This window comes from Streptopelia decaocto (assembly GCF_964273445.1).
Source record: "Streptopelia decaocto genome assembly, chromosome: 17".
NCBI classification, from domain to species: Eukaryota; Metazoa; Chordata; class Aves; order Columbiformes; family Columbidae; genus Streptopelia; species Streptopelia decaocto.
The window spans coordinates 2,121,644-2,143,729 of record NC_138672.1 but is presented as its reverse complement, the minus strand read 5'-3'; the positions used below and the strand labels follow the sequence as shown (position 1 = coordinate 2,143,729).

General features: G+C 53.5%; 1 protein-coding gene across 4 annotated transcripts in view; it reads left to right on the top strand.

Annotated features, from left to right (window-relative positions):
• Positions 1–1,126: 1,126 nt before the first annotated feature.
• Positions 1,127–22,086, top strand: part of GRIN1 (glutamate ionotropic receptor NMDA type subunit 1) — a gene marked incomplete at both ends in the record, with an annotated part of 37,448 nt that continues 16,488 nt past the window's right edge. For 2 of the 4 annotated variants that reach the window (XM_082067791.1, XM_082067790.1), the window contains 10 exons: positions 1,127–1,384; positions 4,580–4,714; positions 11,931–12,107; positions 16,613–16,675; positions 17,463–17,563; positions 18,640–18,761; positions 19,287–19,461; positions 21,020–21,164; positions 21,255–21,338; positions 21,723–21,858. In XM_082067791.1, the coding sequence (XP_081923917.1) occupies positions 1,127–1,384; positions 4,580–4,714; positions 11,931–12,107; positions 16,613–16,675; positions 17,463–17,563; positions 18,640–18,761; positions 19,287–19,461; positions 21,020–21,164; positions 21,255–21,338; positions 21,723–21,858 (1,396 nt within the window). The remainder of the gene's footprint in view (positions 1,385–4,579; positions 4,715–11,930; positions 12,108–16,612; positions 16,676–17,462; positions 17,564–18,639; positions 18,762–19,286; positions 19,462–21,019; positions 21,165–21,254; positions 21,339–21,722; positions 21,859–22,086) is intronic. The other 2 variants (XM_082067792.1, XM_082067789.1) reach the window with 1 other exon arrangement.

Sequence of the window (22,086 nt, the reverse complement as noted above, 5' to 3'; positions counted from 1 at the left end):
GCCCAGGGGCAAATGGATAAAGAGAATCCCAAGAAATCTCCTCAGCAGACAGATCTTGAGGTCATATCCTGGAGTCATGTGGAACTTAATGGAGGAAAATGATCAGTTGCCTGTGACCCAGTGTCTGGAGGAGTGGTGGCCCTGTCTGGACAGACAGAGTGAAGCCAAGGAATCGAGCTGAGTGTCTGCTGAACGTCTCAGCCCAAGAGATGTGTTGGTTAAGGGGGGGTTCTCCAGCACTAGAGGAAACACAAACCCTCATGGCGTTTATGTCACAAGCAACTCTCCAGAGCTGGGGAAGCATGTAGTTCAGAGATGGTGCATTACTGGGAAAATTTGTTCCAGAGAACAAGTCCTGAAGTGTCTGGTTTACCCACCAAGCTGGTGTGATTATGCCTGGGGAAGACCCTGGTTTAGCGGTGTGATTACACCTCCCAAAGCAATGGCAATACTTTGATCCTAAATGGACACAGGTGGAAAGGAATTTCTTCCCAGAAAGGGCTGTCAGGCATTGGAACAGGGAAGTGGTGGAGTCACCATCCCTAGAGGGGTTGAACAGACACGCAGATGAGGTTCTCAGGGACATGGGTTAGTGCCAGGGTTGAGTTAACGTTTGGACTCAATGATCTTGAGGGTCTCTTCCAACCAAAACGACTCTACGATTCTGTGACAGAGTCGGACCCCGAGGAGACACTGTCCACTGCAACCAGAGGCTCAGCCTCAGACCAGCGCTGCACCCCCTGCACAAGCGACACTTCCAGCCCCCGGCCCGCAGCCTCTCTCCCCGGCCGCCCGCGGTGTCCGCGGCAGGAGCCGGGGGGGCGGTGTGAACAACCGCCCCCTCACCAGCGCCCACCGCTCCGGGCGGGGCTCTGCCGCAGCGCCCGGGGCCGCGGGGTCCCGCCGGGGGCCGGGGGCGGGCGGGGGGCGGGCGCTGCGGCAGCGCGCGGCGGGCGGAGCGGAGCGGGCGGAGCGGCGCGGAGCGGCGCGGGCGGTTCAGCACCGCGGAGAGCGCCCCGCGCCGCGCCGGGCCGGGCCCGCATGGGGCCGCGCTGAGCCGGGCGGCCCCGGGCGGCGGCGGCGGGGAGCGGGCGGGCGGGCCCGGCGGGCTCCGGGCCGCCCGTGGATGAGCACCATGCGGCTGCTGCTGCTCGCCCTGCTCTTCTCCTCCTCTTTCGCCCGAGCCGGCTGCGACCCCAAGATCGTCAACATCGGCGCGGTGCTGAGCACCAAGAAGCACGAGCAGATCTTCCGCGAGGCGGTGAACCAGGCCAACAAGCGGCACGGCACCTGGAAGCTCCAGCTCAACGCCACCTCGGTCACGCACAAGCCCAACGCCATCCAGATGGCCCTCTCCGTCTGCGAGGACCTCATCTCCAGCCAGGTACCCCGGGCCGGCGACTCCCCCACCGCCGCCGCCACCGCCGGGCACCCCCTGCCCTGTCCCTGAGGGGCGCCGAGCCACCGCTCCCGCGGCCGCTGCGACCCCAGCCCCGCGGAACCTCCCGGGGCTCGGGGCGGGCAGAGCCGCGGCGAGTGGGGTCCTGCCCCGGGGCCCCGCTGCCCGCATTGCAGCCTTTATGTAAGAGCGGCCGGGCAGCACGCTCCGCTGCACGGGCACCCGCACACACGCCGGGGCACACACGGGCTCACACACGCACCCCAGGCTGCACACAGGCACCCGGGGCACGCACGGGCTCACACGCATAGACCCGGTCTGCAGACGTGCCCAACCGGTACCATGTGTGCAGACAGCAACATGCACGCACCATGCACAGACACACTTCTTCATGGGCACACACAGAGCTCCATGTGTACATGCTGTGTGCACACATGGGCACCCACACACTGTGGGGAGCATCATGCATGCACACGCACAGTACACTCACATATCACTGGGGGAATGGGCTGCCCTGCATGTGCACACACACATCGCTGTGCAAACATGGGTGCGCATGCAGAACACTGCATGTCTACACTCATATCAGCGTGCAAACACACTGCTGCACACATGCTGTGCCACACACACACGCATCCATGAGCACACACCACACCAGGCACATAAATACACATACTGCCACACAAACACACCCCACTGCCTGCACTGTGAACACACACACACACACACACACACACACACACACACACAATGCTTGTACTCACACCCTTCTGCACACATCCCCCCAGTCATACACTTGCATGACTGTGCACCACAGCTGCACACACCCCCACGGCACACAGCACCATAGCCCCCAGCACCACACAACGCATGAAGCAGGCACACAAGCACACCCACTGTCACACACACAGGAGACACTGGCACACGCCAGCAGAGACTGCAGACATGTAGTCACTGCATGCACACACTCACACAGACACAGCCGTGGACAAGCACGCAGTGCACGCGTACCTGCACACACAAGCACAGTGCGCTCCTACCTCCTGTCTCCATGGGTCACCCTCAGCGCACACAGGGGAGCAGTCAGAATCTGCAGCAGTGGTGGGTGCAGCCTGGCTGCCCCCCCATCTCTCCTGTGCGTGCTCTGGGTGCTGAGCCCAGCTCACCAGCCCCATTCCCCCCACCTGGGGCCATCAGGTGGGCAGACAGGCAGGTACAAGCCCACCTCCACCTAAAACACATCCATGCACATGCAAAAGGTGTGCACGGACCCACGCATAGGTACAAACGCACACACAAATTGTATGAATGCCTGCACAACAGAGGCTCACACATCCTGGCATACACAGATAAATGCAAGTATGCACCCAGGCACATATAAAGCCAACAGGGGGGGAGGGAGCTGGTAAGGCCAGAGGTGCACAGTGGAGCAGAGCTGACACATTCACAGCTTCAGCTTCCAATGTGGAGATGGAGGATGGCTGGAGACATCCCTGGGGATGGTGGCAGAGCCAGGCAGGAAGCGCAGCGCAGGCTGTAAAAGATACCCGCTGCCTGGCAGGGAGCAGGGACAGGGCTCAGTCGGGTCCCTCGCTGAGCCAAAGCTCCATTTGAGCAATGCAGCTGATGGATGCCTGTGTCCATGTCACCTCTAAGCCTTGTCCCCACGGCAAACCCCAGAGAGCCCTGGGCTGGTGCAGGGAGGCAGGTGCTGGCACATCTCTGCGGGAGCGGTGGGACATGGGAGGCAGCTAAGTCAGGGTGCAGAAGGAGCTGCGGATACTGGGGTCAGGGTGTGGAGGGGTGGCCACACTGTGCCAACCAACAGGGGTTCTCCCAGCCCCACAGCCCCAGCATGGGGCACAGCCACCCTTAGACCAGGCTCTCTGGTGCAGTGCCCAAGCAGGGGGCTGTGAGGCAGAGGAGGGGCTGGCAGCCCGTGCGTGCAAAATGGCTCCTGTTGGTCAGCTGCTGCGTGGCGCAGCACAGCCCTCGCCCCCACGCAGCCCCCGGCCTCCCCCAGCGCCTGGTCCTGCCCCACAGCCCTTCTGGTGCAGGTCATCACGCACCCTGTGCCAGCACAGCACTGGGCACCCCTGTGCAGGGCACTCCCCTCCTGCCTCCCCAGGTGACTTCCCCAGCTCCTTCCCCAGCAATTCCTCCCTTCTCCCATAGCAGGGTCTCCTGCCCCAGCTCTCTCTGCACCCTCAGTTTGCTCCCACCCAACATCAGGCAGGATGTTCCCTTCCTCCCACCCCACCCAGTCCCCAGGTCCCCTGCCCCAGGCACACTTCATCCTCCTCTCCCGTCCTGGAGAGCTGTTCCTCCAGCACAAGTGCAGAGCATGTCCCGGGGCTCAGACAGATGCTTGGAGGAGGAAGAAATGTTATTTTTTCTCAGACATCAAAGTCCTTGCACTGATTCACCCTAGCCGGAGACCTGTCACCAGCTGGGGACATTCCTTGTGCTGTGAAAGGCATTAGTGTAACAAAGGATCCAGCTCCTTCCTCTCCCTTTGACACAAAACAGGATCCTGCTGGAGACCAAAATCCCAGCCCTGTATTAGCATCAGGATCTTGCCGAGATCCTCCTTCCCCATTTCGGTGCAACCCAGATCCCCTGCTCCCCGTTGCCCCCGCATGCTGAGGGCAGATCCCAGCTCCTGCCCCCCACAGTCCCCACAGCCTTCTCATTTCTCTGCCTGCTCGGGGCCAGATGGCTGATCTGCTCGGTGGCTCTGTGCTCCTTCCCCTGCTCCGAGTCCCAGCTGACCACTTTGTTTGTAATAGTCCTCGGAGGGGAATTACAACCGAGTATTAAATGTGTGGTTAAAGAAATCGCATTACACAGTGTGACTGAGAGGGAGATGTTTCCCTTTAATCTGTAAACCATGAAAGTTATTAGTTTAGCGAGCGGAGCGTCTGGGCACGGCATTTCCATTAAGATATAACCCTGAGCAGACCCATCACCTCCGCCCGGGCTGCAGCCCGAGCCGCAGCACGGCTCCCCTCGCTCCCCTCTGCCCTCCTTGCTTTTCCATTCCCGATTATTTGAATGCCGATATCATGTTAATGTGGGACTGTCTAACATTGCAGAAAAAAAAAAGGAAAAAAAAAATCACACTCGCTGGCCGATGTGCTCCTGTGAAATAATGTTTGTGTCGTGTATCCTGTCCTACAGGTCTATGCAATATTAGTTAGTCACCCTCCTGCTCCCAACGATCACCTAACACCAACACCCGTATCATACACAGCTGGCTTCTACAGGATTCCTGTCATTGGTCTGACAACACGCATGTCTATATATTCTGATAAGGTAACTGATGCATGTTTCTAGTCTAGTACCTCATACGTGTGATGTAAATCAAGAGTGCCCATCAGGAGGGTTAATGATGTCTGCACTACCCTGCCTCTCTATGTGTCTGTCTGTCCATCCAGTTAAACCCGCAGCTCCCTCTCTCTCTCCCACATTCCCTGGTACATTATTTTTTTCGCAGCTGCCAGTGTTGACCTACATAGTGCTGGATGATTTCTGCAGCGTTTCTCTGCCAGGCTGCTGGGCTCGCTGCTCTTCAGCCCAGGCAAACGCACAAACTAGCTCCTGCTCTGCTCGCTGGTGACAGCCGGGGGGTCCTGGGTGCTTCCTGGGTGCGGGGGGGCTGTGAAGGGGCAGGAGGATCCTCGTGGAGCCTGAGCATCAGGCAGGAGCTCTCCATGGGTGGTTGTTTGCTTGCATTCATCTCTCCGGGTGTATGTGATATTGGTAGGGGAGATAATAGAATTGACTAACAAGTTATCCCGAGGCTTTAAATGACATTCAGTCCGGCCAGCACCCAAGAAAGATTCGAATTCCTGTGTTTCAAACCTCTGTCTGCTGTCCCTGTGGAAACATGGAGACTTCCAAGCTGGATGAGGTCCTGCGCTGGCCTGGGGGATGAGCTGGGGCTGTGGCCGGCTCTCCCACTGGTGCTCAGCTCACAGACCACCTTGCACAGACACTTTGTGATGAGTAAAAGCAAAAGAAGCAGCTGAGCAGAGCCAGGCAGACCACATGCCATTGCAGCCTTGGTGGAGGTTTTAGTCCAGGTGCACGAGTTTAGTGGGTGAGATCAGCCTAGTTTTGAAGCACGATTCGGCCTTTGCTTGGAAAATGTGAATATTCACGAATGCAAATGTTCAGTGCAAAAATAGTCATTCCGCCTACATGCTAAATTAAGTCAAATTTCAGGAGGGAGGAGCAGAGGCTCCCGGAGATGCAGCCGCAGGACTGGAGCAGCAGCAGTAAAACCCTAGTGGGACAACCAGCAAGCCAAGACCATGACAGTGACAGCAATGGTGGCAGGCAGGGCTGAGGACCCACATGCCCTGCTGTGGTCTCATCAGGCACTGCTAGAAGGAAAGGGATGATAACAGAGCTGGCAGACCTGGGGAGAGGGCAGGCAGCAGGTAGGAAACCTCCAGGGGGAATTTAGTTCGTGCTGCCTTGGGGAGGAGATGGGTCTGATCAGCCATGTCACCAGGAGGGACCTTGTCACAGTGCACATGATGGCAGGGAGAAGGGACCCTGCATGCTATTGGTCCAGCTTCATCTTGGGAGAGCCATGCTCACCAAAGCAAATTGGCCACCTTTTCCCCAGCACGACCTTGTGCTGGATTTGCGTGCTCACCCTGAGGGGCTGGGAGCTTCCCTGGCACACTCTGCTCCAGCCATTGCTTTCCTGTTTAAAACATGTTTTCTGCAAAAGTGGTTCATAAAAACCACCTGACTCACTCAGAGCTGGAGCAGCAGCCCGCTGCAGCAGTGGCAACCCACAGCAGTGGCAGGGAGGTGCTGCCCATGGAATATTTGGGGGTGTTGGGCAGGTGCAGGGCTGTGGGGTGCAATTGCCTGGCAGAGACTCACCACAGCGTGTGTCCCACCCCTCTGAGATCTCCTGCCTGGCTTGGTCCCACGAGACAGCTGGGGCTTGAGGACTTTGAGGTCTCTGCAGAGCGGGGAGCTGCAGGCAGGAGATGGGCAAAGGCAGGGACTGGGTGGGACAGCGGACAGGCAGGAGCTGGAGGGGACAGCAAAGGTGGGAGTGGAGCGTAGGACAGCAGAGCAAAGGGGTGTGAAGGCAAGTGACAGGATGGTGCAAGGCTCTGCAGGCCCGCGCAGGACAGGCTGACATTCAGCTGCTTCCCTTTTTGCTTTCCAGTGATCAGTTTGCCTTTTTTTTTTTTTTTTTAATTCAGGAAATTATATCTTTCAGCTTAGTTTCTATGGAAACAAGCTTGTAAAATCACTTCGTGTGTGTGCCCCTGATTGGTTTTGAAGGCATCAGCCAATTTTAGCTAAATTTCACAGGGGTTTGAAGTCTCAGAGTTGATTATGGTCCTCCCAGGACTAAGCTGCCAGCAAGAGGAAGGTGTGGGCCTCAGCACAGACGGTGTGCTCAATACCTTTTGATGCTCTCAAAGCATCTCCAGTTGAGCACAGCGGTCCACAAGCTGTAGCCAGTTTTTCAACAAAGCCATTCGAGGGAAGCAAGCCTTATTGCTCCTAGTATTCAAAGAACTGTTTGTTCTAGAAATGGTATATTGCAGCTACCAAGCTGAGCACTTTGGCTTGGCAGCCTTTGTTTGTCCTCCTTCTGCCTACATCTTATGAAGTCATTACTTGTTCCTCCACCGAGATCCTCACGTCATTCAGCACAGTCCTGCCTGCATGGTGGGGGTGTCTCTGAAATCCCGGCCACCTCTGAGTGGGGGGAGCGGGGAGCTGTGGGAGGGGAGGGTCTCACGGTCAAGGCAGCAGAGCCGTACCCATCTGCTCATAGTGCCCCTTGCTATGGAGAGCCCTTCATGGGCTCCTCGTGGATGGGGCATTGCAAAAATCACACTCTGACTTTCCCATGCCAGGCTACCTGAACGGACAGGCCGGACTAGTGCTTTAGTTCTTCTGTTCCCCATGTGTCGTTGGGGGTTTTTTATCTCCTTCACATCTCAGCCAGAAAAATGAGATGACGTTGACTTCTTCACAATATGACAGATAGGAAATGACACGGAGAGTGTGAAAGCAAAGCTCATGGGGACATGTACAGCTCAAGAGCGGGGAAGGTCTGGTGCTGTTCATCACCACCATGTGTGACCACACCTGTGTGATGGGGATGAAGGGACATGCTGGGTGCCCCAATGTGCTGAGCCGCACACCATCCACCCATCAGAGATGTGGTGTGTTAGGGGATCAAGGGTGGCTCTGAAATGAGACCTGCTCTGCTGCTGAAAGAGGTGGAAAATGGAGCTTAGTCATTCTGCACTTGGAGAGGCATTTCAATGTCCAGCAGTTGGTCCTGGCAGTTGAAATGACGGCTGTCTCTCTATTTCTCTGTCTCTCCAGCCTGGGCCTTGGGATGGCTCTTCCCTCTGGTTCCTTGTCTCAGTATAATTACTCCATGCCCTCCCGGGGTTACTGCTCACTGAGAGGAGGATTTTTCTTGATTACTGGTCTCACTAGTGACCGATGCTCAGCACAAACAGTGCTAGTGGTGTGGGAAGCTGCACTGAAAATGGGGAGAAAAGTGATTCCCCTCAACGGAGGTCAGGGTCAGGACTCCTTCACCGGCACCTGAAGTGACTGAAGAGGCTGTTTAACAGGACATGGAGATGTTTTCCTCAGGAATGGGTTTCACAGTCCCCACTGAGCAGCACAGCCATCCGCAGGGGTGGCCTGTGGTGTGTCACAGTGGATGAGGGGCTGGAGCCCACGCTGGTGGCAGTGATGGAGCCCCCTCATCGCAGCGGAGGAGAGCCTTTCACAGGCTCTCAGGATTCAAGCTGGGAGGACAGGGCAGCCCCACCACTCCATAGAGCTGCTGCTGCCATGCTGGGCCGTTCCCCAGAGGCTGACAAGTCCTTTCCTCCATGTGCTGCAGAGGAAAGGCAGACGATGCATTTGTGCCTGAGCTCCCCAAACGTCTGCCCCCACTAAAATCCTTTCCAATGCATGTCTAAGCTATGGCAGAGCTATCTTAGCTCCCTCCCATGCCTGCAGCTATCCTGGGGGGCAGCGGGCAGGCTGTGTTTTGGGGGGGTCAGCGACATGTGTGGTCAGGCTGGGCAGAGCAGCTCAGGATCCTTCCCTGGGGTCACAGGTCAAGGTTTCTTTTCTGTACTCAGCTAGTGATTTTTGCTGCATTATCAGGAACTGTGTATTCTAGATCTCTGTTGATCTTGAAAATGCCCAAACATCTCAGTTTTGGGACATATCGCTAAAAGAGAGGCTGTTACATGATTTCTGTAGGCAATGAAACATTTCCTCAAGCCTGTAGGAGAAATTACTCTACCAGCCACGGACAGTGAGCTGTGATGAGCCCTTAGGCAGACAGAGGTAAAGAAGACAGCACTCCTTTCACTTTCGGATCTCTACATGGTCCTTACATGGGCACACTAGTACTACCTGGTGGCCCCATAGCCATGCCTGCACATTCCCTATATGTCCACACATCCCCTGTGCACACAAACTCCATCAACAGGCTCCCACACGTGTATGTGCTCACATTTATGCACACACAGAGTCCTTACTTGCACACATGTGTTCACACATAGACATGATCTACTAAAATTCAGGCCCTTTTCACGTACTCATGTCAACCAAGTCAGTACCACTAATAAATTGTGGTTCCCAAGATACTGGACCCAGCACATGTCCCCATCCTCAGAACCACATTCCATCCCAGCGCGTTTAGGTTCCAGCCTTGTGGGTTTCTGCTGAGCTGACTCCGCTTTGAAGCCTGGATTCCATCCCAACCCGTATTTACTTACTTTTGGCTGAAATAGAATTTAATGAGGAAGCACAGGGCCGAGGACCTGGGGTTTGGTGGCACTAGGAAGATGTTGCAGAAGGCTGTTCCTCGGTTCGGGGTTGCTGTTGGCAATTCTCTGCCCTCCTGTCTGGCAGCAGGCACACTGGAAGGAGGGCAAATAATGCAAGTCCTGCAAAACATCTTACAAAGTGAACTGCTGATTTGTAATTAGGAGCATTTTTTGCTGCGTGTCTGACTGGAGGTGAACGGGTCATGACCCATGACAGCTCAGAGTTAATGCACTTGTAGCTTCGGGGACAGTGCTGGTGAGTAGCACAGCTGGAATGAGTGAATTTATTCCAGTTATTTGCCTAAAAATGGACTAACTAGGATGTGTAAATCGCAGCATCCGGGTGCTTTGCAGCACAGCCCCGTGTGTCCATGTCACTGGCCAGGACAGCTCTGGGCTGGATTTCAGAGGAACTTCCCAGAGACCTGTCACTGTGTACACTGCGATAGGGGTTATCAAATCACATAAAACCTGATGCCCAACTGCTTCTGCACATCACGAGTTGGACCCATTAACCTTTCGGGGACTCTACTCTCATTTTTCTGCCAGTCTTTGGGCTCTGTGGAGAAGTTTGGACGTTCCAGGTGCTTCAAAAGCTGAGCACAGAATGTGAGTGTTCATCCCGAAATCTAGACTCAGCAATTGCAATAATTTATTCCTCATTATCCTACTTAAAAATAACAATAGTGTAATCCGAGACCTGAGACACCATCATAGCAAGTCCATGACCCTTTTGACACCACCTCAGAAAGCAAATTTGCCTGAACTGTTAAACCAAGTTGCTCTCCAATAACTTAGCAGGAAAATTTGTTCATCTGAATCTAGTGATATGGATTTACAAAAATTAAGAAAGCCACAATCAGCTTAAACAGCATTTTTGCAAGCTAGCTGGGAAACTAGAAGTAATTTAATAGAATATATGGAATTTTTAAAGATGTTTTCATTTCAAAAAGGGATTTAAATAATTTTAAGTTAGAATTTTGATTTTTTTAGCCTGTATTTTTCTTTTTTTTTTTAATTGTTAACTATTCTGTTCTTTTTTCATTTATCTTCTCATCTCTCCTCTGATTTTTTCTGTTTCCATTTTCATTTTCCCTGGATTTTGTTAAACCAGTTAAAATGCTCAGGGATTAAAATCGCTCAGGCCCACCCTGTGTGTCCCTGGTCTGAGCTGTGCAGCCGGACCTGGAGCTGCCTGGGCATCTCTGCTGACTCCAAAGAGCTTGAGCACCGTGCTGGTGTGGAGACCACGGTTGTCCTTCCATTGCTTGTCCCTGCGGGGTTCTTCCCAACCCCATTGATTAGTAACTGGGCTTGTGGGGTGAGCAGCATTTCTCCTACTCTTGGTTTAATTAGGAACGTTCATATCAATCATACAAAACTGCAGCTCTGAGATGCTCGTCAGGACTCTCCAGGTTCATTTCCTCCTTCGATTAAGCATTCACAGTTCTTCTCAGTCTGCAGTAATTAGGAGTTGTTTCCAGTGCTTCGGTGGTTTTGCTGCTGCCTCCATCATTTCTGTGTTTTGCAGGGGAACATACATGCTGTCCCACTGCAGAGACCTGACCACGACAGGGTTTTGCAGTATTTTCTATATGTTGCATGGTTTAGTTTGATTTTATCACCATGTTGAGTAGGAGGAAAAGGCATTATCTGGTCTGCCCACTCCTCTTGCGTGGGTCCGTGGTGGACATGATGCTCCTTCTCTTCCAGCGTGAATTGCTTTGGCCCATTTGGGACATTTCTGACCCATGCTGGGTCAGGTCCCTGGATGAGCAGGTCTAGACAACCCCTGTCTGGTCCAGAGGACCATCTCAGTCGTAAAAAAGAAATATTACGATGCTTTCCTTTTTGTCCTCCACTGCTCAGACCTGTGCCTCCCTCCAGCACGTAGCTGGTGTGTCAAGTAGCGTCCATGCTGAGCATAAGCACTTTCATTTTCTAATATTTGACTCTAGGGCCTTTTGGAAAAGCTGCATTTTTGAAACCTCTTTGTCAGCTACAGCTTTTGGTCCAACTGCTCCCCAAAGAGTGCTGTGCTTAATTAGTCTGGAATTGCTCTTGCTCAATCATCCAACCATAATGATGTATTTAACCAAATCAGATCAGTTGCTGGGGCATGAGTCCAGAGCTGCCTCCTCTGTGTGCCGCTGCAGAACAGCCTGACCTAGAAACAGCCAAACAGCATATTATAAAACTGCTTTTCTGCGCTTCCCTCATGACAAATAACTAATATATGCCCGCATGTACCTGCAGCTGCTCCTTGTCAATCTCTGAATGGAATTAATTTTCTTTTTGATGTCCATTGCTCAGTAATATTTTCAAAAACTCAAGAGGAAAGGCTCTATTTGCACTGAATGTTGCAGACAGCGGCTTGCTGGACAGGCATATCTTCACCATGAATTACAGACCACAAAGCAAAACACCTCTCTACCATGTGCTGGAGTAACCAGAGAGGTACAAAATTGTAGCCAGGGTTTGCTTCTCAGACAGGAGAAAGGAGTGTGGGTCCCAGAGGCTAGTTCAAGGCGTGCAACCCAGAGGTCTACCAAATATTGCTGCTCTTCATCATTGGCCTTGCGATCCCCGTCCTGTCCCTGCAAACCTGACCGGTCCCCGAGATACCCCCTCGCCGATGACCCAACCAATCTATGTTTAGTTCTTGTTCTTCCTTGCAGAGCATCCACCTGTCCTTTTTGCGCACGGTGCCACCATACTCTCACCAGGCCAACGTCTGGTTTGAGATGATGAGAGTCTTCAACTGGAATCACGTCATTCTGATAGTCAGTGACGACCATGAAGGTCGTGCTGCACAAAAGAAGCTGGAGACCCTCCTGGAGGAGAAAGAGTCCAAGGTCAGTTCCTGAACATTGTCTTGTAGCATTGTTTAAGCAACAACAACAAAACTAGAAGTCTCGGGCTGTTGTATGTATGTAGATTTCTGTATGTAAAACACCTTTTCTTTCCATTGTAACATGGCTAACATGCTTAAAGCATCAACAGTGTCTGACTAGTACCTGACAGAACTTTGTACTTTATTCATTTCACTTGCTTTGCCATGGTCAAAATCTCCTACATGTAAATCGACTACAAAATGAAGGGAAGGATAACCTGGAGCTCTGCAAATGCCTCGCCCAAGAGTCCCACCTAAGGAGAGGACCAGTCGCTCAGCTTAGGGAAGCACCTGCCCCGTTACAGCCACTCCCGGGCCAGGCAGACCCAGCAGTGCCAACCCAGCCCCGAAACGCAGCTTCTGAATTGGCGAACCGGAGCTCACCGTAGGGGCTTAGTAGGGCAGGGGCAGCCCGTGCGTTGATGCACGGAGGTGTCACGCACCCTCTCGGTACAGCTATCAGCTCTGCTGGTGGCCCCTTTCCCATCTCCATTGAAGCACATGCCCAACGCTGCTTTCCTGACACCCCATCCTGTGACGAGAGGGAGGTTGCGGCTGGCGGGAGCAGCTTTGTGGAGGAGGTGCACTGCGCCTGTGCTCGGGGCCATGCCGGGGAGCAGGGGGAGGCAGAGGAGGTCCCCGAGCCTGCTAGAAATTCAGGAGGACTATCATAGACCTGCTGCCATTGAGTAAAAGGACCAAGCGAGTGTTCAAGACATGCATGGAAGGCGAACACAGGGACCCGCTCAGATGCAGCGCTTCAAAGGCAGGCACCTGTCTGGGAGGTGAGAAACCACCTCCTGCCCTGTGGGGCGATGTCCTAGCATGTCCTCTTGCCTGGGGCAGGGCGAGGTCCCCTTCGGGTGGGCAGAGTCTGAGCCCATCTCCAAGCCTCCAGCAGCATCAGGGCCGGCACCTGTTCCTGGCTGTTCCCTCCTGGGTCACAGGCAGGGACCACAACCTGCTCTTCTCCAGCCCCACCAGCAGCTGCTGGACATTTGGCAGCCAGCTCTGGAGGAGATTTGGCCGTAGATACTTCTTGTGCTTGGAGTTGGAGGCTGAGCTGAGAGAACAGTGAGACCAGCCTGCCCTTGCTCTTTGTCACCTCTTGTCAAGCCACTGGAGCAGCAGCTGGTGCAGGGGTGCAGACTGGCACAAGCCACACTGTTTTTGGTGGTGACTTCCAAGAATTTTCATCCCTGCTGCATCCTGGGCCATTGTGAGACACCGGCGTGCCACCAGCCATGGTGGGATCCTCCTGCCTCCAAAGGCAGCGTCCCTCTGGGTGACAGCAGGCCAGTATTTCTCTCCAAAGCCTCTTCCCAGCACAGTGTCCCTCACCCAGGGAGAGCTGTAGAAAGGTTGTTCCCACTGTCAGTGTGTTGTCCCTTTCTTTGCATCTTTTGAGTTCTACTTTCTGTTTTCCTGCAGCTCTTGTGCATCCTCTTTTGCTGCTCCCCCTCATGCCTCCAGTCCTTGCTTGCTCCATGCAGTTGTCCCAGGTGCAGCGTGTATTTCTTCTTCAGCCTGCCCATCCTACAGGAAAGCCTTTGAGATCTGGGGCTTGAGACGAGGGAGGGAGGGTGTGTCCTCAGACCTGCCCTGCATTTGTACTGCATCTACAACGTCTTGGTGTCTCCTGGCAGCCCCTGGGCTCCTACAAATGCCCTGGCTGTCCTCCAGCCTGGGGCATGTGCTCTGTGATGGTAAGTCATCTTGTCTTCCCTTCAAGGTGTGCCACCACATCTTGATTCTTTTTCCTTTGAGGAGTTTGATCTGATCAAGCTGACTGGTCTGGCTGGTCTTGAAGGTTGTAGATACCTCTGTTGGGGCTTTCCTGTATTCCTTAGTCTCTTCTGCTGTCTAATTGCTCCTCTAATAACTGGTGTGTTGACTTTCTTCATACCATGAAGAGGTACCCTGGACTCCTCCCCAACCTTCTCAAGGGCAGCCGGGGCCTTGGGGAGGGAGCAGGCAGGAGACCTGCTCTCAACCTCTTCAAGGCTTGGCTTACAGACCCTGAGGACCTGGGGGATCTGCTATAGGGTCACAGGCTCACCTGCCCACCTGAGGTCTTAGATCTGAGTGTGTCTTGTCCCTGGAGTCCACACTGGCCCTGGGTGTCACTCAGGCACCTTTACATGGATTTGCACTTCGAGCAGGCGTTCAGAGCCAGCACTTGGGCCAGGGTGGCCAGCCCTGGGGCACCCCACGTGCCAGCCTTGTCTTAGGTCTGTCTGCAGTAGTGCTCAGCCTGGAGCAAGCGCTTCATCCCAGGACAGCTCTGCTCACTCGTCTGGGCAGGCCACCGCTGCACCAGCGCTGCTCGGGTTCAGAGACAGTGCCAGATGCTGTGAAAATCCAAGTTTGTCCACATCAGAGGCGGCAGGTCCCTGGTGTGCTGACTCCCTTTCTCTGGGACAGTGCTGTTCATGAAAGTGCTAATTTTTTGAGTAAATGCTGGAGAAAAAGGTGGCAAGTCAATTTTGAGTTTGTGGGTTCTTGTGTGAAACGTGGGCTGAGGAGCAGGAAAGGGCTTGCAGGACCACATGGAAAACCAGGAAAGAGAGCAGATATTACTGATCTAGTTCTGGCAATAGGGATAGAGACAGGGAGAGGCAGAGGTGATCAGGCCCAGGTTTTCTGCACCCGAGACTCTGCTTCACTTTGCTGACCAGTTTGGGTCTACGTTCCAGCACACCCCAGTCACACAAGGCAACTCGTGGCTGGAGGCTGCAAGATGGATGACCAAGTTTCTCGCTAAACTGACAGCGCCCGAGGAAAACTGGCCAATATATCATCACATTCTGTCCTGCTGCAGCTCTGCTCTCCTTGGAGACAATTGTTACTCCAGGTCTCACTGCAATCTGAGCAGGGTCTGGGAAGCCATTGCAGAAATCCTCACCATGGATGTCATCAGAAGTGAAGGCAGACCTGGGCTCCAAGCAGATTTTACCTCCTAAGATACCTTTCTTTGCAAGAACCCAACTTCTTTGAGCAATGAAACACATGTCAGGCTGTGTCCAAGGAGAAGAAAGAAAAGACCACACAGCTACATGGAAAGGAGACCTGGCAAAATGTCCTGCCAAAGACTGGTCTGAGTGCTCAGGAAGAGGCAAGCTATTTAGTTTGGAAAGGAAGATGCAGAGATAAAACCTGGCTGCCTAAGGAACAACCTGGAGACATGAGCCCTTGCATTACTGAGGTGCAAAGGGTTGGGCTCCTGGCAGGCATCAGTTACCATTGCCATAAGATGCTGCAAAATGGAGATTGTAATAGAGTCATGTCCTGTACCCAAAACACACAGATTGGGGGTGCCCAGCTGGGGTGGGACAGGGCCAAGAAGAAAAGGTCAGACTGTGTCTCACCAAAACCTGCCAAGAACTATCCTGCAGGCCCTGCCAGGTTGATGCTCTTGGCCTCATCAAAGGGGCTGTTTCCAGGAAGATGCACGGGGCTCTGTGAGTGCCACAGCAGGGTCAGGGCTCCTGAGAGCAGAGGCTGCTGATCCTCAGCACGCTGCCTGGAGGAGAAAAAACCTCCAGAAGGAGGTTTCATGCCCCTGGCTCCTTTGGGGCCAAGCAGCAGAATTGGCTCAGACAGGAGACTTGGGGGAGCAGCATCTCTGCTCCAGTCCCTTGTCTGCAGGGTCAGCGCTGGCTGAGCCACCTGCCCCTCGTCCGGTGTGACTCTCCAGCCAGGAGCATGGGGACCACCAAGCAGTGAACCCATCAGCCATGTGTAGGGCCAGGTCATGGGCGCTGTGGTCTCTGGCAGCTGCACCTCCCAGGGCCACCCACGTGCTGCAGAGCCACGAGGTGCCCTCAGCCCTCCCCGAGCACCAGGTAGAAGCTGCAGTGTCATCCCATGATCACCATTGCTTCATATCGCCACGCTTTGAGCCAACATGGGATGTAGCAAGCTTTTTCTTTCTCTTTTGGATGGCAACAGCTCCAAAAAGCTGCCTCCTCCTTGCAGGAGGTGAGAGGCTCAGCTGAGACACCTCACTTGCTGTGAGCTCTCTTGTGCTGATAATAGTGACGGTAGTAACGCTGATACTCTTAACTGTAAGAGTTTGCGTTTATCCAGCACTTTCCGCACACAACATTTTGTACTTTGCTTCCACGGTAATTCCATGGAAATCACACCACTTAGGCCCTTAGAGACGCCTAGATTGTTTCTGAGCTTAAGATAAAAAATTTCTTCCTGAAGATTTCCCCAGTCCCACAAGGGAAATGCAACCACATCGCACCAGCCGTGGCACTCAGGCTTTGCACCGTGATGCTCCCGCGAGCACTGAGGCCCTCTCTCCTGATAGTGGTTTTTGCGAGCTCCAGCGTTATAGAGACCCTTTAGCAAACAGTGGAGGAGGAGGTGGATGTTGGATTGCTTTACTACACGTCATTTTCAACTGTTTATAATATTCTTCTGTGTCTACATATTTTCTCTGTGCACATTATTCATCAGAGTAAAAAAAGGAACTATGAAAACCTCGACCAACTTTCCTATGACAACAAGCGAGGACCCAAGGTATATATGCATGGAAATGCACGCCGCCCACCAACCTAACTAGCAAATGAAAAATAGCCACAGCCACCAGAAAAATAAAAAAGAAAAAAATAATAAAAACAGAGAGAAAGAGAAAAAAGAAAAGAAAGAAAGAAAAAAAATAAAGATCCATGACTATGTTTCTTGGTAGCACGTTTTTATGTTGAGATAGTTTGGTTTGGACTTGAGAATGGAAACGTAGCCAGCTGGTCCTGGAAGGATTTCTTTTTGAAACATGCATGTGAACCAGTAATTAACTTGCAAGTTTTTTTGTTTTTTTGTTTTTTTAAAGTTGAACCAACCCCCTTTCCTCCCCAAAGGAAACGGTTCCTTGGTGTAAGTTGCTCACTTCTGCTCCCAAAGGTTAACCCTGTGAAATATGTTTTTTTCATTTCCCATGTTTTTGAAAAACAACACTCGTTTGAGTTTTCAATTGCATTTCAAAGCCTTTTTCTCTTTCCTGTTCAATGCACGCCTCTTTTTGGGTCTTGATTGACTTCAGTTTGCATGCACAGTGCAAAAAAAGAGAAAAGAAAAAAAAAAGAGAAAAATAACAAACCAAAAAGCCAAAACCTTAAAAAAGAAAGGAAGGAAGGAAAGAAAGAAAAGAAAGAAAAGAAACTAAAAGACAAAAATAGCTATAACCAACCTTATTTAGCAGACTTTTGTGCAGTTTAATGAATTCTCTTGACCCTTTTCTAGATAGCATGGCTCTCACAAGCAGTCCTGGGGCTCCCAGACTAACCAGCCTTGCTCACACTAATCACAGGCTGAGAAAGTGCTGCAGTTTGACCCTGGAACCAAAAATGTGACATCGCTGCTGCTGGAGGCCAAGGAGCTGGAGGCTCGTGTCATCATACTTTCGGCCAGGTAAGGCAGAGCCGTCCCTTCCCCTCCCTGCTCCGGTTTTCTCACTTACAACACTGCCCAGCGCTGGAGTCAGTGCAGATTTGGGGCTTGTTGTCCTTTTGAAGAGTGTGGGAGAAAACCCATGTAAAGCCCCATGTCCCAGGAAGGTCCCACCACACTGCGCTGTGTGTGCTGCTGGCCAGGGAACTGGCAGTCACCAGCATGGTTGAGATGTCTGGCTGTCCTGCAAAGTGCTATCAGCTGCAGAAGCAGCAATAGTTGCTGACGATGTATCCTGATCCACCTGTGAAGGAGGGGAATCTTATTGCCCCTGTGCCTGTAGCAATAAGGAATGGGCCAGATTTGCAGATGCTCAGCAGTACTGGGTGCTGTGGGATTATTCGGTGCTGGTGAGGCTGCACTCTGAATCCTGGGTGCAGTTTTGGGCCCCTCATCATAAGAAGGACATTGAGGCACTAGAGAGAGTGCAGAGGAGGGAACGGAGCTGGTGAGGGGCTGGAGCACAAGTGTGATGGGAGCGGCTGAGGGACCTGGGGGGTTCAGCTGGAGAACAGGAGCTGAGGGGAGACCTGATCTCTGAACTGCCTGAAAGGAGCTTGGAGCCAGGGGGGGTCGGGCTCTGCTCCCCAGGAACAAGCACCAGGAGCAGAGGAAACGGCCTCAAGTTGCGCCAGGGGAGGTTGAGGTTGGATGTGGGGAACAATTTCTTCCCCAAAGGGCTGTGGGGCATTGGAACAGGCTGCCCAGGGCAGTGCTGGAGTCACCATCCCTGGAGGGCTGGGCAGATGGAGATGAGGTTCTCAGGGACATGGTTCAGTGTCAGGGCTGGGTTAACAGCTGAACTCGATCTTGAGGGTCTTTTCCAAGCAAAATGATTCTATGATTCTGTGATTACATGAAGCTGAGAGAAAGGTTCCTGGTGCATCAAGTCATTGCCAAGGAGAACCAGTGATCACAGGAGGGCTTGATGGGGATGTGTTTTCCCTGGTGCTGCCACCCCCTTGGGACCTGATACAGGAGAAAAGGGGCCATCCAGCACCTGGAGCCACATTGCCGTTCCCTTCTTCTCGTTGCAGTGAGGATGATGCGGCCACGGTGTACAGATCAGCGGCCATGCTCAATATGACGGGCTCCGGCTACGTGTGGCTGGTGGGGGAACGGGAGATATCGGGCAATGCCCTGCGTTATGCCCCTGATGGTAGGCACCCGCCGGAGACACCCGTCCTGCTGTCGGCCGGGCTTGGAGGAACCCGCTCAGAGCTGGGACGAGCGGCACCTGCCCTCCTGGGACCCCTCGGGCTGGGGGAACGCGATGCCATGGTGGTCCCAAGCCAGTGGGACGTTGCTCTCCACATCCTTTGCCCACATGGGGAGACAGCAGCCTGGCAGCCCTGGCCATGCTGCCGTGCCCCACATCGAGTTCACTGGGGCTTTGCGAGCTGTCACCTGAGGGAAAGGTTTGGGTGATGCAATGTGGATGGAGCAGAGGGTGTCAGTGGTCCCTGGACACCCTTTGGCAGGCAGGACGGTGCCAGCCCAGCACCGCTGCAGCCGCAACCCCTGCCTGCCCCTGCCCGAACCTCAGGTAACTTCCCAGCTGCATCCAAGGGCTCCTCAGACCATAACCATGTTCTTGTCCCCAAGCCCTGTGCATGGGAGTAACACTGGAGCGGCCAGTGTACCCAGGGGTGCTGACCTGCCTTCTCCCCTCTACACATGGCAGGAGTGATCGGTTTGCAGCTCATCAATGGAAAGAATGAGTCAGCCCACATCAGTGACGCTGTTGCGGTGGTGGCCCAGGCCGTGCATGACTTGTTTGAGAAGGAGAATATAACAGACCCGCCACGGGGCTGCGTGGGCAACACCAACATCTGGAAGACAGGACCCCTTTTCAAGAGGTATTTGGGGAAGGGTCCTGCTGGAGGGAGCAGAGGACGTGCTGGGGGAGAGCTGGAAAAGGTGGGAACATGTGGACAAGGGCAGCATGGTGGCTTTGTTCAGACTGTCTCTAATTTTTGCAGCATGTGGCACAAGACTGCTTGGATTCTCCTGCATGATTCGAATGTGAGGGCTACAGCCCTCCTAGAGAATTAACCAGGACATGGGCTTGGGCATTGGCTCACGTTTTGTCCAGGCTGTTTAGGTGTCATCCTGGTGTGTGGCCACCATGCCAACCCATGCTCTCCTGGGCAATGCTTGGGCAGCTGGGATCAGTGTGGGCAGGGAACAGCTCCAGGAGGAAGAGATCTGAGGGCCATAGAGGGATGGTCTCCTGTGTTCTGGAGCTTGATTCTCTGAGTGGAAGAGGGGAGAAAGAAGGTCCTCTGTCAAATCAGCGTAGGGGGATATTTCAGTCAAATTGGAGCTCAGTGCTGTGGACACATTTCTTGATGCACGTTTCAGGGCTGCAGTATGTGTCAGTGTGCTGCAAGCAGGACTTGAGGGCAAGAGATCTCCATGCATGGGACAGGCTTGCTCTCCACTGCTGCAAATACTGGTGCCTTGTTTTGGGGTGGTGGGGTCTCAGCAAATCAGAACATGCGCATGTTGGATCTCGCTGCCGTGGGCAGTGTGATCAGCAGATGCTGCAGGCGTTCCCCAGAACCCAATCTTTGTGCTGCGTGGAATTTTGTGCTGCATCACTGCAGATACTGGAGCTACCAGGGCCTCTTCTGCAGGCTGGATCCTGGTAAAGCAGCAGCTCCCTTTGCAGCATGGCCCGGTGCAGTAGGGCTGCTCTCTGCAGCGTGCAGACTGGCACCAGGGTGTTGCTCTTGGCAGTGAAATCTTTGCCAGCAGTTGCTCCCTGCAGACGTGGTTGTGGTGTCTGTGGGATGCCTTTTCTGTAGATCTGGGTTCTGTTGAACCTGGGACCTGCAAAGCCTGAAGCTTATTTTAGAAAGATTTCTGGCAGCCTCTGCAGTGACACAAACTGTGGCATGAGCTGTTGGAAGTTGTTCTCTATGGTGCACTATGAGTGGCTCAGGCAATTCTTCTGTGTCTTCACAATCATCTTTCCAGGGTTTGGGAGCTGGTTCTCCCCTTGGAGGTGTATGTGCATAGCTGGGCCACTGCCCAGGCTGTGATGGGCTGGTGCCAGACAGAAGCACCAGGAGCAGGGGCATGGACACAGCTCTTAAGGGACACCCAGAGGAAAGTGTCCTTGGGTGCTGTGGGACAGGTCATTCCTTAAGGGAATGGGACTGATCTGGCAGAAAAGAGGCGACAATGACAACAGATATGGTAGCATAACTTTTGGAAAACTGACTCCACCCACCAGGAGGTGATGACCACAGGGCTATGAACAGATCGTAGGTGGCCTTGACTGGACTTCTATAGGGTTGTGGGCATATGGCCAGCAAGTAGGAGAAAACTTTGACCTTTCTGACCTCTTCTTAGGTGTTCCAATGGCCACAGCAGGTTTTCTAGGTTGCCCCCCTGTGTTTCTCTCCATAGGGTGCTGATGTCCTCCAAGTACTCAGAGGGTGTCACTGGACGGGTGGAGTTCAATGAGGACGGGGACAGGAAGTTTGCCAACTACAGCATCATGAACCTGCAGAATCGGAAACTGGTCCAGGTTGGGATTTACAACGGCAGCCATGTACGTACAGGCCTGGACAGGTTGGGTAGGAGGGACGTGTGTGCTGGGGTGTCTGCCTGTGGCCTCATGTCTATCTGGGATTGATTGCAGGTCTTGACCAATGACCGGAAGATTATCTGGCCAGGGGGAGAAACTGAGAAACCTCAAGGCTATCAGATGTCGACTAAGTTGAAGGTAACAACAAATGTCATTAGGGGGTGGCAAGTGTCCTCAGCTCTCTGCATGCGGGGCTGTGAGTTTATCCGCCTCCCACTTCCAGTGGTGCCTCTGCAGCTGTCAGTGGCATTTGCAAACCCAGGGCACCTGCCATCTCAGAGAGGATATAGCAGAACCACTTAGAGAAGGGACTGGAGGGTGTTCCTCACCTTAGGTGTAGGGCGAGTAAATGTTCCCTATGCCAAAGCCATGTCCCACTGCTGGGCTGAGTGGTCTCGTGCTGAGGTGACACCATGGCCTTTTGGCCATGCTTGCATGGAGAAGGTGGCCCAGCTCTCTATCCAGGGGAGATAGCTCTGGGTGGGGATGGAGACAAGCAGGTGATTGTGCTTCAACACACAGATCGTGACCATCCACCAAGAGCCCTTTGTGTATGTGAAGCCCACACAAGCAGATGGGACATGCAGGGAGGAATTCACCATCAATGGAGACCCTGTGAAAAAAGTCTTTTGCACTGGACCCAACGAGACCATCCCAGGTAACTTGGTCTGGTGGTGAGTGCAGGGGCTTCCCCAGCCCACCCAACTGATGAAGACCCATGAAGGGGTCGCCAGGCAGGGTGCTCAGTCACACAGGAGACCCAGAGGATGAGGCACAGAAAGGTGACAGCACATTTAGCCTCTGGACACCCTCCATCAGCTCAGCCGCACAGCAGTGCTGGGGTAACTGGGCACTCGGATTCAGGTTTTTGACCCTTACAGATGAC